Genomic DNA, 18411 nt, shown 5'->3' on the forward strand with positions numbered 1-18411 from the left:
AGGGAGATGAAACTCATATTACGGTAGATGAATCTGATCAACTATTGTAGAGTATATTATATATTAGGTGATGTAGATGAAGTTGTAGTACATATCAGTATTACAAATCACTGCCGTGAACACATTCTGAAATCTGAATACATGCATATTTATAATTGGTATGTTTCTAATTATGCATCCACAAAGATCCACGTTAAAATTCTTTTATAGTAATATAATAATATAAATGACGACTTCCCCAAAACTATGAAGAAAGAATATCAATTATGTATGACGCAACAATACTCTTTGAGCAAAATGATTATAATCTTAATAACATTACAGGAATTGTTTCAGAAATCTGACGCATGTCATACTATTTACTTAACAGATGTAACCTTAAGATTATAGAGAAAAATATTCCAGCAATTGAATTCTTTTCTTTGCTTACGAAACATCCTTTCTCAAAAGAAAAATTGCGACACGCGGAAATACGTAGGAACAAACCATGGTTCGAACTAGCAGAGAAGAGAAAACAGGCAAAATTACGTTGGCTACAAAATCCGAATGAAATAACTACACAAAATTTCGTAGATATCAGGCGAGGAACTTCCAAAACTTTTAGAACAAAGAAACGCGATATTTTGAAAGCTAAAATTTAGGAACTTGAAGATAATAGTAAAAATAAAAACATTCGGGACATGTATAAAGGGATCAACGAATTTAAGAAAGGCTATCAACCTCGTTCTTATATATGAAAGAAAGCTGATGGAACAGTTCTCACTGATACAGATAGCATTTTAAATAGATGGAAAGATTTCTTTGACGATTTGCTTAACACGCAACCAAAAACTAATGTGCGTGGAGAAAGGAAGATACATATCGCAGAACAATATATTCCAGAACCCAATCGAATAGAAGTAAAAATCGCTATAAAGAAATTAAAGAAACACAAATCTCGGGTGTAAACGAAATTCCGGCTGAGTTAATTTTAGCTGGAGGCAAAATATTGTGGAACAAGATACACAAACTCATTCTCCTTATCTACAACAAGGAAGAATTGCAACAAGAGTGGGAAGAATCAATCATAGTTCCAATCCACAAGAAAGGCGACAAAACTGACTAATAATTATCGAGGCATCTCTCTTCTGTTAACATCCTATAAAATCCTTTCAAACATTCTATTAGCAAGATTGACCCCATACGCAGATGAAATTTTTGGAGATTATCAGTGTGGATTTAGACGAAATCGATTAACTATCGACCAAATATTTACCATTCGCCAAATACTCGAAAACAAGCGGGAATACAGTAGTCCGGTACATCAACTATTTATTGATTTTAGAAAGGCTTATAACTCGGTTAGGAGAGAAACATTGTACAACGTTCTTACAGAATTTGGAATACCGAAACAGCTAATTAGATCAATTAAGGCATGTTTAAATGAATTCCAAAGTAAAGTCCGGGTAGGAAAATTTTTGGCCACGAGCTTTCACGTTAAGAATGGCCTGAAACAAGAAGATGCGTTGTCGCCATTATTATTCAACTTTGTCCTGGAATACGCTATAAGGAAAATCAAAGATAGCAACCAGGGCCTAGAGTTGAACGGTGTTCACCAGGTTATGCGTACGCTGATTATGTAAATTTAGTAGGGGATGATAGGAGAAAAATAGAAAGAAATGCAGAGGTCTTATTAGACGCGCTTGCATGGACATGGGCTTAGAAGTAAATGCAGAGAAAACTAAATACATGGAAGTGCGTCGGGACCGTAATACGGCAAATTATGTATGTGTTAAAATATTAAATAATACTTTTGATGAAGTGGATACTTTCAAATATTTAGGATCAATATTAACAGACGAAAATCATATTCACGAAGAAATTAAATGTCGACTAAAAACAGGGAATTCGTGTTATTATTCAGTTCAAAACCTCTTGTCGTCGCGAATTCTGTCGAGGGATTTGAAGCTTAAAATGTATAAAACGATAATCATACCTGTTGTTCTGTATGGTTTCGAAACATGGTCGCTTACTGAGTGCAGAGCATAGACTGAAAGGATTTGAGAACAAGATCCCGAGAGAAATATTCGGACCAAGAGGAACGGGAATGGGGAATGGTGGAAACTTCATAACGACGAACTACGTAAATTATACGGCTTACCAAACATTGTTAAGGTCATCAAGTCTAGGATGCTTAGGTGGGCAGGACATGTAGCCAGGATGGAAGAAAGTAGGAACGCTTTCAAACTGTTAGCGGTAAGACCAATCGGAAAACGACCATTAGGAAGACCTAGGAGCAGATGGGAAGACAATTAACATGGATCTCGCAAAAATAGGAATACAAAGTAAAACTGGATCCAGTTGGCTAAGGATTGAAGTCAGTGGAGAGCTTTTGTGAACGCGGCATTGAACCTCCGGGCTCCATAGGCTATAGAGTTAGTTAGCTTACGAAGCATGAGTAGATAGATGCCTAGGCTGATACAACAAATAGATTAAATGCGTATTTACTGAAAAGATGGGTTCTACTGACATTGGATAGTCTATATACTCTTCGTGTGCTAGGGCCTAGGGAGAGGAGAAGATAAGATTTCATATCAGGTTACGTCACGCACAGTCGTACGCCTTTATTTTCATTAAAAATGGAAAAGCCAAGAGAAACAAATTTCATCTTACTTTCCTTTGTGGCAGTCGGACACAACTCATCACAGTTATCTGCAAAAAGCACTTTTCAAATCGGATTATTGGGAGAGCCTCCAGTTCCAATGTTGGGGGGGACATGTCTCCCCATTTCCCCGGAATTTGTGCCCGTACCTACAGCTGAGACAACTTTCCAGCATGAGGAGAGGGGCATATCCTCCTCTGGCATTTATTGCAATTTCTGCCCAAATAGCGGAAGTGGAATTAATACATATTGATAAGACTACTAAACTCACTACAGCACGAAGTTAAGTTGAAATACTACAGAATACGATTCTTTTTTTAAAAAAAAATGGAAAAGCCAAGAGAAATCAATTTCATCTTACATTCCTTTGGGGCAGTCGGACACAAATCATGACACTTATCCGAAAAAGCACTTTTTAAATCAGATTATTGGGGGGGACAGTCCCCCCAGGTCCAAGATTGGGAGGGACATGTTCCCCTCGTCCCCCCCGGGATTTGCGCCAGTGAACACATGATAATATATCATAAAACTTTATAATACAAGTAAACTTGATTGATCAAATTTGGAAATAATTTTATATAATTCGTCTTAGATTTTTGGAAAAACTGCTGGCTAAAATTACAGTTTTAGCCTTTAGAGAGTTTATTATCTATGATCATGGTTAAAATCCTGTTGCAAATGGCAGCTACATACGGATCAGACGTGCTGCTATAACTATTGTAGGTTACATAGTGACCGCGTCATAGTACTAATGTCGCGTCCAAAATATTAGCTGGAACCATTTTCAACTACAGTAAAATCTGTTAACTTGGACACTTGTCTATTTTGGCCTCATTTTCCCATAATACGTGTATTGTTATTACTCTGTAAGTTGGCCACCTGTCTATCTTGAAATTTAGTGGGCCCGCGTAGCGTTGTCGCTAACGCTCTCGCCTTCGGTGCGAGCCGTCCCGGGTTCGATTCCCGGTGGAGTCACTCGGTCGAAAAAGTGTAACACGCTTTTTCAGGCCAGCCACCCTGAATGAGGTTTTCCTGGGTTTTCCTCATTCACACCAGGCAAATGCTGGGGTGGTACCTAACTTATAGGTCCCAGGCTGCTTCCTTCCTTCCTTTTCCCCGGATTGTGGGCTCGCCGAGAAACGTCATCCCTCAAATCGTGAAGGGTTAAATGGCCTTAGATGCCGAAAGCCCAGAAATCTAAATCCTAAATCCCTATCTTGAAATTTAGCCGCATTCAAGCAAAATGTTTATCCTATGCTGTTAATATTAAATTTATCTCTGTATGTGTAGGGTTGCCATATGTCCGTATTTTGTACGGACTCTGTATTTTTGATTCCGTGTCCGTATCGTACAAAGCATGAAATTGGAAAATGTCCGTATTTGACAGTTTTTGGAGTCGGGAATCGCTAAAATCTCGGCCAAATTTAGTTTTTTTTTTTTTACTATTGACGTTGTGGCAACACCTTTACCGTGACAGATCAGAATTGCTGTAGTGCTTTATCACCGCTTGCCATTTGTTTATTGTTTGTGTTAGCCTATATAGTTTTACATCAAGTTGGTAGTTGGTTATTTTTATTTTATATACATCATGACAAGTAAGCAGAATAGGAAGCGTAGTTTCAATGAAGATTTGAAGAAGGAGTTTAACTTTATTAAAAAGACTCGGCAGAACAACGAACATGACGAAGAAGTGTATTGCACGATTTGTAATTCTGAGTTTTCAATTGTATTTGGTGGTTGTCGGGATTTAAGTAAGCACTTCGAAACCAAAATTTATTCTGTGTTTAGGGACTTTATATTTCATCGGTCGTCATTTTAATGTTTGTATTTTGGATCAAAAAATTATGGCAACCTTTTGTATGTGGGGCACCTAAACATTTGACAGTATTCGCGATTTTCTTAAATTTATTACAAAGCCTTGAAGAACATGTTTCAGTATTGTTATGCTTTGGATATTACCCTAAAAACATCAGAACAAGTCAATGAACCCCCAAAATATAAGAAGCAATGATACTGTACGTTGTTCCTTATGTCTGGTGTCTATGAGTGTACGAACAGAAGGTCGCCATTGATTAAACCTCCCACTCATATTTTAAATTATTCCAGTCCACACGAATTCCTTGAGCTATAAGTGTCTTTTGTTTTCGTTAGGTGTTCGAAACTTTTTTTTCTCTTTGAGAACTTGCAGAAACTTAATAACAATTGATGTTCGGATTAATGTCGCAAGTGTAAAATGGAAAAAAGAAAAAAAAAACTCTTCGTAAATGCTTGGTGGTCGAATCCCAATAGCAGAGTGAATCTCTCTATGAATCCAGAACTAAGGACTGGTAGGAGCGTGGCCACATGGATGTTCCGTTTTTCCCAGAAATTGAGATATGCATCTCAAGACTTCAGTTCTATGTGATACTGCGGCTCACCTAAAATTTTCTATTTACGTTATCTACGTTTTCATAATACGTAAAAAGTACGTTTTACCACATGTAATAAAAATATGATTCATAGCTCATTGGGCGATGAAAATGTAAGCATTTAAATTTGCATGAAAGTTGTATTCATAACATATACCTGGACTAAAGTATCTTTCTCAAAAATAAAACAGAAACCATAATTTATGAAACCTTTAAGCAAATGTTATCTATCTACCAGAACTATAAAGATAATATTATAACAACATTTCACTTAGGTACAAGTTAAATTATCTTATAGAACTCTAAAGTCTGGAATTATTTCTTTTCAGTGTATGTATGTGTGTAGGTGTATATATGTGTGTGTGTGTTTGTCTCTCCATTACAAGCGTTTTCTTGGTGTCCTTCCACTTAAGTACATTCCCACTTCCATACGTGTTGAAATCCTTCCCAGTACCGTACAAATGCCAGATGCAATGAAATGCCATTATTTAAAAGCGAGATAAGAATTCCCATTTCGGTATAGGTTCAATAACTGGTACTATTTCTATGATGTTTTGTGTTTTTGAGCAGAGGGGAATATGCAATCTAAAAGTTTCGTTTTGAGTAGAAGCCACAGCGAATAAGAATCCTTGAATAGTTTCATTTTGCAGCACGACCTTCTTTATTGATGGCACGTTTAAGAGCTGTAGCAAACTTTTCTCCCAAATTTTTGTAATTCATCCAGATATTGGAAGTTCAATAGAGGAAACTAATGTGATTCCAGTGGGTTTTTGGCCTTCTCCCGAACAAGAGAAGGCATGCATATATATGAAAGGTTATTTCACTAATAAAGAAAGAAGTCCTGAACTGGAATACTGAAGTTGTAATGGAGACTTCACGGAAGCAGTAATAAATTCTTTTAGTACAATTTTCCCTTCAGCTTCCATAAGTGAGTGCAATTTTCACTTTAACCATTGTTTTTGGCGTAATATACAGGATTTAAGCTTGGTTACAGACTACAGAAACGATAATGATGTAAGACTTCTGGTTCGAATGTGTGCGTCATTGGCTTTTCTTCCGTTAGAAATGCTCGACAGTGATTGACTGTCTATTTAAGAATATATTCCCTAAGCTTGAGCAGTTCTATGACTATATCGTTGATCAGTGGCTAGAAACTTCTATAGTTCCAGTAAGCATATGGAACTGTCATGAAAAACGCCACAGAACAATAATCTGGCAGAGGATTTTAATAATAGGTTGAATACTCTGCTAAACAAGAAAACCTTCATGTTATCGAATTAGTCCGCTTTCTCAAGTCAGAAGCCAGGACAAGTGACCATACTTACGACAGAAAGTATCTCAGCTTGCGAGGTAAAAGAAGAAAGATAGTATATGTGCAGCTTGACACACACACACACACACACACACAAAATGATGTTTCAGAAGATGTTAGATGATTTTTGGTTGCACATTCATAAGTTGTCATAAACTGTAAATCGTGTATATATATATATTAATAAGCATTACATATAGGTGGTGGTAACAACGGTAAACGGCCTACTGCACATGGACCAAGATTATAGAGGATCCTGATATTAGTTTGACTAACCGTCTTCATAAGAGCCGTCTTGTGTATCCGTTTGATGTGATTTGTGAATTCATATCATCCCACTTCGAGGATACATTTTTCGAATTTGAATTCAATTCGAAAAAAAAAATGGAAAGCACGTCGTGTATCTTTTCGTATTTCCCTTCAATTCCATATCCTTCTCTGCTCAAACTATTAAAAATGCACAGAAACAGTGTCAGTCATTAAACATGTACGGAAGTGGGAAATCTTTTATGAATGTCAAAATATGTCACGTCATCGCCCATGACACTTTTACAATTCTGTGAAGGATTTTGACATGTACGGGTCTGGGAATGTACGCATCTGGGAGGTAATCGTTTTCTTTACATAGCGTACATGAAATCATTTCGACATTCTAAAGTGACAAATAGCTTTTCTTTGTAAAGGTCAATTTAGGCTAATTTTGTAACTCGTCAGTTGAAAGTGAAAAGTAGGATATATATAAAAGTAAATATTTTTTTTAAAAAAAAAATGCTTAAAAGCAGAAAATAATCCATTACTATTATCTATAAAAAGTTTTGAGGTCTGTGCCAAGCCAAACAATGAATGTCTAATAAACAAGTAGTTTCGATGGAAATTTTATGAGGCATTAATTTGTTTGGCTTGGCACAAGTTTCAATAGATGATAGTAATAAATTACTTTCTGCTTTTTAGCGCTTATTATTATTATTTTCTGCTTTCAGGGCTTTTTTGAAGTCTGTTAATATTGCCTATATATATATATATATATATATATATATATATATATATAGATAGATAGATAGATAGATAGATAGATAGATAGATAGATAGATATAGATATAGATAGATAGATAGATATAAGTTGTTGTTTTTAAAAAAAATTAGTGTGTTTTGAGTCGGTTATTTTTGTTTTAAATTTGCTTATTTTTTCTACTTCGTTACTTCAGTAGCTTAGTTACATGCTTAAGAGCCTGCCGTACTAAAAATAATAGAAAATTTACTATTTTCTTTTGCTTGTTTATTCATAAGTGAAGGAGATAATGAAATGCAACTTACCACAATCATAGATAATATTATTCTACAACAGAAAAAATGAACCTGAAGAATTTTGAGTGTTGCCATCCATAGAAATTACAGTGTTGCCAGAATAACAATTCCCCCAAAATCTAAGTTAAAGCACCAACTAGAGGAACGAACTCAACTGCACTTCATTACTATCATGTTATTTTGGTATCCTGTGGACTACTTTTTAAATAATAGTTGTACTTAGTTTGTGATACACAAAATAGTTTTAACATATGGCTACAGTTATTGAAATTAAAGAATAATGTTATTTAAAAAGTAGTTCACAGGATACCAAAACATGATACGTAATCAAATGCAGTTGAGTTCGTTCCTCTACTCGCTGTCTTAACTTAGATTTTGGGAGAATTGTTATTCTGGCACACTGTAATTTCTATGGATGGAAACACTGACAGTTCTTAAGTTTCATATTTTCTGTTGTAGAACAACATTATCTACTAAATGATTTTTGGTTGCATTTCATTATCTCCTTTCACATATGAATAAACAAGCAAAAGAAAAATGGTTAATTTTGTTTTATTTTTAGTAAGTCAGGCTCTTAAACTTATACTACAAGTAGGACACTGACTTCCTATATAACGGGTCAGCCTACGAAACATGCTGAACAAATTATATATATATAATCGGTGCACCTATGTTGAAGTTATACGTGAACATGGTGACGAGGAATTTCATTGCTTTGCTCCAAAGACTATTATCAGATGCTAAAGGAATTTACATGAAGCCACCGCGAAAGCATACTCTTTCAAACAAAAAGTAAGTCAACAAGATTGGTACACTTGTTTTTGAAGTTTGGTACTACCATACACATAATTAAGGTATTAACTCATTTCATCGTTGACAAGTTTTATGGTCTATGTCCAAAGGTATTGTTAGATTGTCATAAAATTTACAAGAAACCACTGAAGAAGTACGTGATCAAACAGAAGAAGGATCATTAAAATTGGTGCGTCTATGTCGAAATGATGCGTACATATATATATATATATATATATATATATATATATATATATATATATATATATATTCATATTCATTTTTCATTCATTAATTTTACTGCATTTAGATCATGTGAAGCAGACAATTACTCAAAGATACAAAATTTATGCTAATTCCTTATAGATGTAAAGTTATTACATTATCATATTATTATTATTATTATTATTATTATTATTATTATTATTATTATTATTATTATTATTATTATTATGTTTATAAGTAGCTAAGGCATTTAAATCTTACTCTATTCCAATCTGAGAATTGTCAAATTCACTATCAACTTCACACATTAATACTTGTTAAAATTACGGTTGTTACTTTGCAAGGTTTAATGCTGAGTATTTCCTTTCAGTTTTGCTTAAATCGACAAGCGCCAAGACTGACATAAATCTAAGGAATTACGCGTATATAAACTAAATCCCTGTATCAAGATTAATCTTTCTTTAAAAATTCATTTAAAAAAATGAGTTGCTGCCATATTTCACACTGATGATAATATCTCACAAATACTTCTACGTGTTAAAATTCAGTATATATTTGTGATCTTTTATTCTTTAATTCAAAATTCCTTTAATTTATTTTTAAAAATCTACGGAGAAACAATAATATAATTCATCTTACCTCGACAATGTTCGCAACCAAGTACGGCAAATGTTTATTAACTTTTATTTTTGTTTCATTTTCTTTTATTTTGTCAGTTTTCTCTTGAATTTCATGAGATAATCTCATGATATCACCTCTCATGAATAATATTTGGTTTGTTAGGGCACGCGTACGTGCTTCAATTTCCGCTGTTGACATCGACAGAATTTCCAAGTCAAGAAGGTCCTAAAGAGTAGAGAAATATATATCTTACATGTTTATAAATGAAAATAGATTGTATAGCTTTATATTGTTTAAAATCGTTTAATACAACTCTTTTGTCTATCGTGTTAATCTTAATGTAAACACATTTTGTTCGTCATGATATATCAATACATTTGAACAGATGTTGTGGAGTTGTCCTCATTTTGAAATTAAAACAATTTGAAGTTATTCTCTACATCAATAATCATGTATACAGTATGGCGAAGCAATAGGACCTTGTGCCTCGGTAGATGCAAAGACCATAGGGAATTGCCATTCGAAGCTAATGGATACAGGTTCTATAGCTGATGTTCGGAGATGCTGTCGTCTATCAATATCCAGGACGGAGGTAAATGTGTAAGTGGTTCAGAAAACGTTAACCCGAAATCCTCAGAAATCACAAAGGCACGTATCTCATGAAAATGGCTTAAGCCGACACACAATCAGAAATCTTCTGAGAGAAGAGTTGAGTTTTCGTTCAAAATCACATAGCTGCTAAATTCCTGCAAACATACCGCAGAAGTCTATCCCAGACATTACCAACAGTTTATGAAAACTGGTGGTGCTTATGCGGGATTTTAGCAATGCGTAACAATTCTGCTATTGTAAGGAACGAAATACTTTTTGTTTCGATAAAATTGGTTAAATAGTAAAAACGTTATAAACAGTTTCCCATAGGAACTTAATTCCCGCCCATCCTGTATATGATTAAACTACTTGCTCATATCCCGTTGTGAAATTATTTTACAAACTATGTTCACGTAGATCCAGAAGCCCAACCACTATTTAATGCAGCCTAAATAATAGTTTGTAAAAGGAAATGCAATAATTATACTAGATGGAAAATAAACAAGATAATTTCTCAAAATTAAGATTGAATTATACAAAGCAATTTCACAAAATTGTATTGTATTGTATTGTATTTATTTCGTCCTTTTTTCATACATTTAGCACTGTATTGCAATGCATATGAAGTGGACACGTCATTTATATATAAACACAAAAGTAAAAAGAACAATAATAATGAAAATTACACACACTAGGTTAATAATTAAACATTACACCTTACATCTTATCCATTACATTTTGCATGATATTATTAAAAATAAAGTAAGAGTAATTATTACTTGCAGTGTATGTAGAAATCCTTGAACATATATCAAATGCTAAAAACAAGCAACGACACTGGTTACTGTAGATAATGTAGTTTTTTTTTTTGTTAGCAATTCATGTATTCCTCTATCGAGTAAAAGCAGTGTTTTAGCAAATATTTCTCTAGTTCTTTTTTAAATTTAGCAACAGATGTTTGAGTCTTTATATCTTTGGGAAGTTTATTGTATAGCATGATACCCGCGTATTTACACCCTTTTTCATATAATACGGTTCTGTGTTCTACAATGGAAAAGTTTTGTTTGTTTCTTGTATCATGATCATGTTTTTCTTCTATCCGCGTAAGAACACCTTCTAAATGTCTCTTTACAAATATCAGTAGATTTAAAATGTACAAACAAGGTACTGGGAGTATACAATTTTTTTTAAATATTGGTTTGCAGTGATCTTTTGGTTTAGCAGCCGCCATCATTCTTATTATTCGTTTCTGTATTGTAAAAATTACCTTGGCTTTGTGTGTATTTCCCCAAAATATAATGCCATATGTTAAATTTGACTGGAATAATCCAAAGTAAATCGTTTTTAAAGTAGACTCTTTCAAAACATTTTTGAGTACTTTAATTGCGAAATAAATTTGATTTAATTTTTTACCAAGTTTAGTTATTTGTACATCCCAGGAGAGATTTTTATCTATCCAGATTCCTAAGAACTTAGTGGAGTTCACATAGTCTATTCCGTTATTTTCAATTGAAATATTAACAGGCTGCGTATGTTTGTTGCGGATATGATGAAAATTGATTGCTTGTGTCTTTTCAATGTTTAATTTAAGCTTATTTTCTTTAATCCATCGAGATAGTTTATGAAGGATTTCATTTGCATTACCTTCAACATCCTCATTTGTGTTCCCTTTTACTACGATATTAGCATCGTCTGCATAAAGGGATAGTTCTGCTGGAGCAATATTACATGGTAGATCGTTAATGTATATCAAAAATAATAATGGACCTAATACGGATCCCTGTGGCACTCCACATGATATTTCTTGTTTTCCTGATGTGTAGTATGTAGTTTGGTTTGTATCTTTGTCACTGTATGTAATTTCTACTACTTGCTGCCGATTTTCCAGATACGATTTAAACCATTTGGACGCAATGCCTCTTATTCCATAACCTTGGAGCTTTGAAAGAAGATTTCTATGTGACACTAAGTCAAATGCTTTGGAAAGATCAAGGAAAACACCTATACATTTCTCCTTACTATCTAAACTTTTATGTACAATTTCTACAAAATTATATATTGCTTTTTCCGTTGATTTCCCTTTTAGGAAGCCATGTTGCTCGTGTGTTATTAGATCATGTTTAAGTAAAAAGGATGATAGCCGAATACTCATTATGGTTTCTAAAATTTTTGAAAAAGTTGAGAGAAGTGAAATAGGCCTATAATTTTCAAGCTCTGATTTGTCGCCTTTTTTATAAATTGGTTCTACTTTTGCAATTTTTAATATACTAGGGAATTCTCCACTTAAGAACGTCATATTTATGAGGAAACACAGGGAGTCAGCAATATATTTAATGCTTTTCTTTACAATACTTGGCGGTATTCCATCTACGCCAGCTGACCATTTACTTTTCATCTTCTTCACCACTTTTATTATTTCTGCATTTGTAACTGGATGCAGATACATTGTATTGTTGCAAGTTTTTGAGAATATTTTCGTGAAAATTAAGAGTTTAAACTGAAACCAAGAGACTTTATTACGTATAGGGATTCATTTTGCTCCAAAACGGATACCATTACACATTTGTTTGAATATTGAGAGACAAACTTCGGCTTAGATGTTAATTTCGTGAAGAATCACTTTCTTGTGAAATGTGAGCTTTTGTGTTTTATGTCCTTATGCAACGCCGAGATTATGAAGGTCCGATGTGCAATTAACGTAGACTTCGAATCGCGACCGGGACTTGAACCTGGTGCCGTTGCGGGTATTATCATTCAAGATCAACCCCCACAGGGTAGGTCATGCCTCGAAACTACCTCGCCTCCAAGAGAGCTAAGTTACTGAACCACGCCACTGCCTAGACTTTCTTTCTTCTGTACCTCTAGTTATAAAGAGAAAATGTAAGTTTACTTCAATTGTTTATTTTTAAAAAGGGGTTAAGTTCCAATGTTGGTCGTCCGTTTCTAGCAGAATTTTGAAAATTTACCGGAAATAAATGGATAATTTGCTCGTTTGTGTGCTTGATAATATGCAAGGACAGTGGAACTTTTTTGTAAGCGGATATAATCATGGAACTATTAGGCAAACAAAGGGAACTACTTTGTGCAAGATTACCGTATGGTTGGATTGTGGTTAACTAACAAGTATTTGTATTCTGAACGTTGCTGCAGGTGTACAGAGACACTCTAGTTGGTACCTTACGCAAAGACGAGAACTTACACTAATTTTAATAAACTGGATCCAATCTTCCCTAATCCTGAGCTAACCAGACCCTATCCTACTCTATTTATCCCTAACTTATTCTGCTCTGCTGTACCCTACAATATTATATTCTTTTAAGGCAGTCCTAAAAATTGCAATTTTTAAATTTTCGTAGCTGTTATTGCGCCTTTTGTCGAAAACCAAGCCGGCAACCAACTTCGGAATAAAAGCTAATTTCGATAAGCCCCGCCACGCCGAATCAGGGTACTAAGGTAAGCAGTGTTCGAAATGCAAAAAAACAGAGGTGGTATGTTTTATTACGATTTTGACTCGATATACCAGCTATCTAAATGTTGAAATACAGTGAGGGTATGTTGCCTAAGAAATCGCATTTCTATTTACACAATGACTCAAACCCACGAGAGAACTTTTCCGTTGTTACGGGCGGGGGATCATGTAGATATTTTAGAGAATTATACCCGAAAGTGCTCTAAAATCGAGTTTTAATATTAACGATTTGTAAATGGTTTCCCGTGACACCATTTGCTTTCTTAGTATCTATCCAAGTAGGCAAGTCTGTAAAAGGTCTACCTAGTTCGGTCGTACTGTTCTAAAAACCCTACAAATGGTTTCTTTATATACAGACTCTTGGATAGCAGTTGCATGCAATAACCAACACAACCAATACGAGTCCTTGTGTAGGAATAAGGCGTAAATTTATTTGTAGACACCTAATTTTAAAAGCAAAAAGTAGTAAAACGAAAACAAAAACGTTGGTATTGCCAACTTAGAAATTATTTCTATATAATAAAAAAAATGACATGCAATGCTATTCGTCAATCATTTTGTATACAAATAGATTTATTAAAGGTGTATTAGCATTCACTTTCCAGTGACAGTATGTCTTGCTCACTGAAAAACCAGAGGCGGTATGGCATACCACCGCATATCGTCTCATTTCGACTACTGAGGGTAAGTGAACGAAACCTAACCTGACCTATTCATAAGTCAGTATTACCATGTTGAAAATGTGGTGGGACATAACGCAATAAATGCCTTAAAAAGTGTGTGACTCATTAATGATAAGTTTACTAATTGGATGAAAATGGCTCATATGCAAACAAGACATGTCTCTTTTATTTTATTTTTAATACGAAATCCCATAGTTAATTATAAGCTTTAAAAGAAGCAAAAACTAAATCAGTTTCCTGGCTTATGTTCATTTCAAAATGGCTTATACCTTTTCAAAACATAATGGCCTTTGTTCATTTCAAAATAATTTCTTTATGTGTTACGTTTATAACATTAAATACTTATATAATTTTGAAATAGCTTATTTTATTTCAAACTGCTTGTGTTCGAATTTTCAACTTTTGTATCAAACGTTTAGATAATGTAAAACAAGAAGAAAATAATGTACAAAATAAACATACATCATTTAAAATACTTTCATCTAAGTTTGTAGTTGCCATTTTAAGTCTCCTCCGATAAATTTTTCTGCGAAATAATGGATTTATCTTAGATTATTAAATTAAAATTGCAAATTAAATGTAAACGGTGTTTCATCATTGTCACTAAGCACATTTATAAACAGCAAAGTATAAACAGGTCGTTTTTTCTTCTTTTGAATTTTGAATAAATGTATGAGAAAGTTAAAGAAAGCACTTGTATATACATTAACAAGCTTATTGAAGGAATGTTTGGAAGTTGCAATTTAAGGCCCAAGACATGATATTTATTTTAAAACTTTATGGTTACTTTTAACATTTTCGAAATAATAGTAATAATTTTAGTCAACTATTCTTTGATATTATATGTAATGGCCCTTTAGACATGATCGTATTTTCCTATCATATGTTACATGTAATTTTTCTTGTTCAAAAATTTGAAGTGATTCTATGATAAAAATGGAATGCAACTTCTATAGGCATTACATATAATCAAATACCTAGGTATTTAAAATCATTTTCTCTGTTCAGTTGTTAACACGACTCCCTCATTCAAATTGAACTACAAAAAATACCCTTGATAGTGAACAGGACGTTAAACTCCAAACAAATCCGTCAATACCAATGACTATTTTACGTGAAGTTTTCCTTAATCATTTCACACAAATGTAATGTCAAATAGAGATTTACTGTGTCAAATAAAATAATATCGTTTTCACCTTACGTGCAAGTGCTCAAAAATTTAAAACCAAGTAAAGTTTTCACCAATTAAATGTTAGAATGAGATTTAACATACAACTTATAACATACTTTTCTGTCTTACTTTTCCACGAATACATATTTCAAACTAGTTGTTTAACCAGACTTCACCTTAGATGGTTCACCTTAGATGATTGGGATCCCGGGTTCAATCCTTGGCCAAATAAGATTGTGGTTGACAATATCGTATCCGTAACTTCTCTTGGGGATTTTCCCGCTTCCCTCTCACACTTTCTTCGTTTCTTATCATCACTGTCTCTTTTAGCCTAACCGACATAATCCTGGAATGTCATATTTCATTTCATTTTAATACATAGTCAAGGGAATTCATTTCAATACATAGCCAAGGAAGATCACTAATTATTTATTTAACCAATAAAGAACATGATTTCAAATTTCAGTATAGGGCAGCAGTGGCTCAATGGTAGAGTTTTTTCCGTTGATGGGGTCCACCAGTTTGACTTTGTAGTGAACAACATTATGTCTGTGGACTTTCTTGGAGTTTCCATTTCTTTTTTTTTTCAAGCGCTTTCTTTTTATAAAGCAAAACAATATAAAATCATTCATTTCACATAATCACTGTTTCCTTTAGCTTAACCAGGTTTAAACTTCGATTAGTTTACTACAACACAAAGAGAAATTTTACTGCTGAAAAAATCAAATAAGCATTTAGCAATAAGAAAATACCACTTCAATTCTATTTTTTTTTCAATTGTTTTGAAATCTTCAAAGTTTGTACAGTTTAGTTTAGTGTACAGTTTTTTTTTTTTTTTAACTGATAAATCGTGTAAGTACCAATTAAAATTGTTTCATGGCTAAATGGTTAGTGCCACCGCCTTGGCTAATTGGATAGTACACCAGTCTTTGGCATTTAATTTTTATTTGTACGAAAACATTTTCTAATATCACTTTCCAATGTTCACACTCATCGAGGATTCGATTCCCGGTGGAAGCTCATGTGGCTCGGGTTAATTCTAACGAGGAACATTATTCTGAGAATGTAGAAGAAGAAAATAGAGCCTTCTTGCTGAGAAAAAGAACAATAATCTCATAATTCAACCAATCATCAAAAATAGAACTTGCAATAATTTCAACTATATAAAAGAAGAAACCTTATGTGTTTTGCACAGAATGAATTTTCATTACACAATATTTACTGACAGTATTATCAAAATACCTCAGCACTGTTAAGAAAGTTAGGAAGGTTTTTAAAAATTCAGAAGAAAGAAAACATAAATTTCCCCATTGCCCACAAAACATTCATTTATTTACAAATTATTTACAGATATTTTATTTTATTTCAAAAAATTTATTTTAATTTTCTGGCCCCCTCTAGTCTCTCCCATTTTCCCCCCGCCTTCACTGTAGCCCAATCCTCTCCATCGTTCAAAATTGTTCAAACTCATTGTCCCCCACCATCATCACTATTTCAAGTTCTGGTTCTACTAATGCAGGTGCTTTCATTTCTTTTTCTACTATTGGAGGAGCTTGCAATGCCGGCCCCACTAGTCGTTCCACTACCACTGGTGCATATTTCTTCTTTTTCTGTATCTTGTTCACAAATCTCCCACGTATCTTTCCAGTTACCTTATTTTCCTCAACTTTATCCAATAACTTATCTAGAGTGAGAAACCTCTCACTCTCTGAATTACAGGATGATGTGGATGATTGTGGGTGTGCTTCCATCTTTTCTGCAAAATAAAAATAAAAAATGTTATTAGTACAACATATTTTCACCAAAATAGTACAAATTATAATTATTGTTTTTAATGTGGACAATATATACCAATAGAACTTCTGGTATTCTAACCAGGTACGAGAATCAGTTTCTTTTAGTGTACAAAACCTAAAAAATATAGTTAGTTTGCAAGAGCTATGTAAAATTCTGGACAAGACTTCATACATTTTCGGATTCCCGATAAATCTGTACAAGCAAATTATCTGTGCTGTATGTGACCCAAAGCTAATTTCCAACAAAATGTTCATATAATTCGATTTGGCCATTACAAACAATATTTTTCTAAGAATCTACAAGAAATACCGCTGCTAAACGCGACGTTAAACTCAAATCAACTCTAGTGCTCCTGCATAGCGTAGTCGCTAACGCTCTCTCGCCTTCAGTGCGAACGGTCCCGGGCCAAAGGTAGACATACTGACAATTAAGTAGGTAGTCATAATGGTCTGGCTGATGTGTGGAAATATTTTAACTCGTATATTTTGTCTCGACTCGAATTTCGAGACGTCTCGTCTCGAATTCGAGTCAAGTCGAGACATTTTCTCGAGACGAGTCGAGACAGGCTTAAATTTCGACTCGACTCGACTCGTGCGCATTCCTAATGACTGGCGATATTTCTTGTTGGTCCCTTCGCGATTCTCCGCGACGAATCGAAGGAGCACGGGCCAAAATGCAGTTGTTGCTGCTACGCGGTGGTAACTTCAACACCCCTACTCTAGATATCTATTTCGACTCGACAGAGTCCTGCCACCAGTGGCACAATAGCGACAATCCTTCGACGCGTCGCTATATCGACATTCGATTTACTGGCAAGTGGGCCACTAGGTGTTGGCGACTTTTACGGCATGAGGTAAGTTTATTATAATGTATTTCTGATCAGTATATTTAATTAACACTACCGAATTTGCAACCGAACAACCCAGAAACAAAACATGTATTAAGCTCTTAGCATGATCCTACATGTGTCTCGGAACTCTACAGTTTCACTGGAAATTGAGTATTTAATTTGCTCACTAAGTTTGGTATTCATTTTGGAAGTTACTTAATGAAGTTTTCAAGCATCCTCTATATGTTCGAATAGTTCTGGAAAATTAAAAAAAAAAAAAAAAAAAAAAAACGTTATTTTTGTATTACTTTTGGATTTCTGGAAACGAAACTTTATATTGTTAGGTTCTTTTCTTACTACGTTTTAAAAAGTCCAATATTTTTATCTGTGCTCCCTTTCCTTTTTCTTATTTTATCTCCTTTACTCTCTCCGTCTCACTTCTGTACATTTAACATATATCTATTGGTTTCAATTTTTTTTATTGAGTTGTATTTAAGTTTCTCCCAACATCAACTTGTGACTTGTTTCGTCTAATTTTTACTCTTTCGCTTTATTGATACTAATTCA

General features: G+C 34.0%; 1 protein-coding gene across 1 annotated transcript in view; it reads right to left on the bottom strand.

Moving 5' to 3' along the window:
- The window catches only part of LOC145677967 (26S proteasome regulatory subunit 6A-B-like), a 95515-nt gene extending 80836 nt beyond the window's left edge, over positions 1 to 14679 (bottom strand). The window contains 2 exon segments of the mRNA XM_081748193.1: positions 9323 to 9529; positions 14510 to 14679. Coding sequence (XP_081604319.1) covers positions 9323 to 9529; positions 14510 to 14548 — 246 coding nt within the window. The 5' untranslated portion in view covers positions 14549 to 14679.
- Between the last annotated feature and the right edge of the window lie 3732 nt (positions 14680 to 18411).

Source organism: Thermobia domestica, chromosome 2 (assembly GCF_964235325.1).
Source record: "Thermobia domestica chromosome 2, izTheDome1.hap1.1, whole genome shotgun sequence".
NCBI classification, from domain to species: Eukaryota; Metazoa; Arthropoda; class Insecta; order Zygentoma; family Lepismatidae; genus Thermobia; species Thermobia domestica.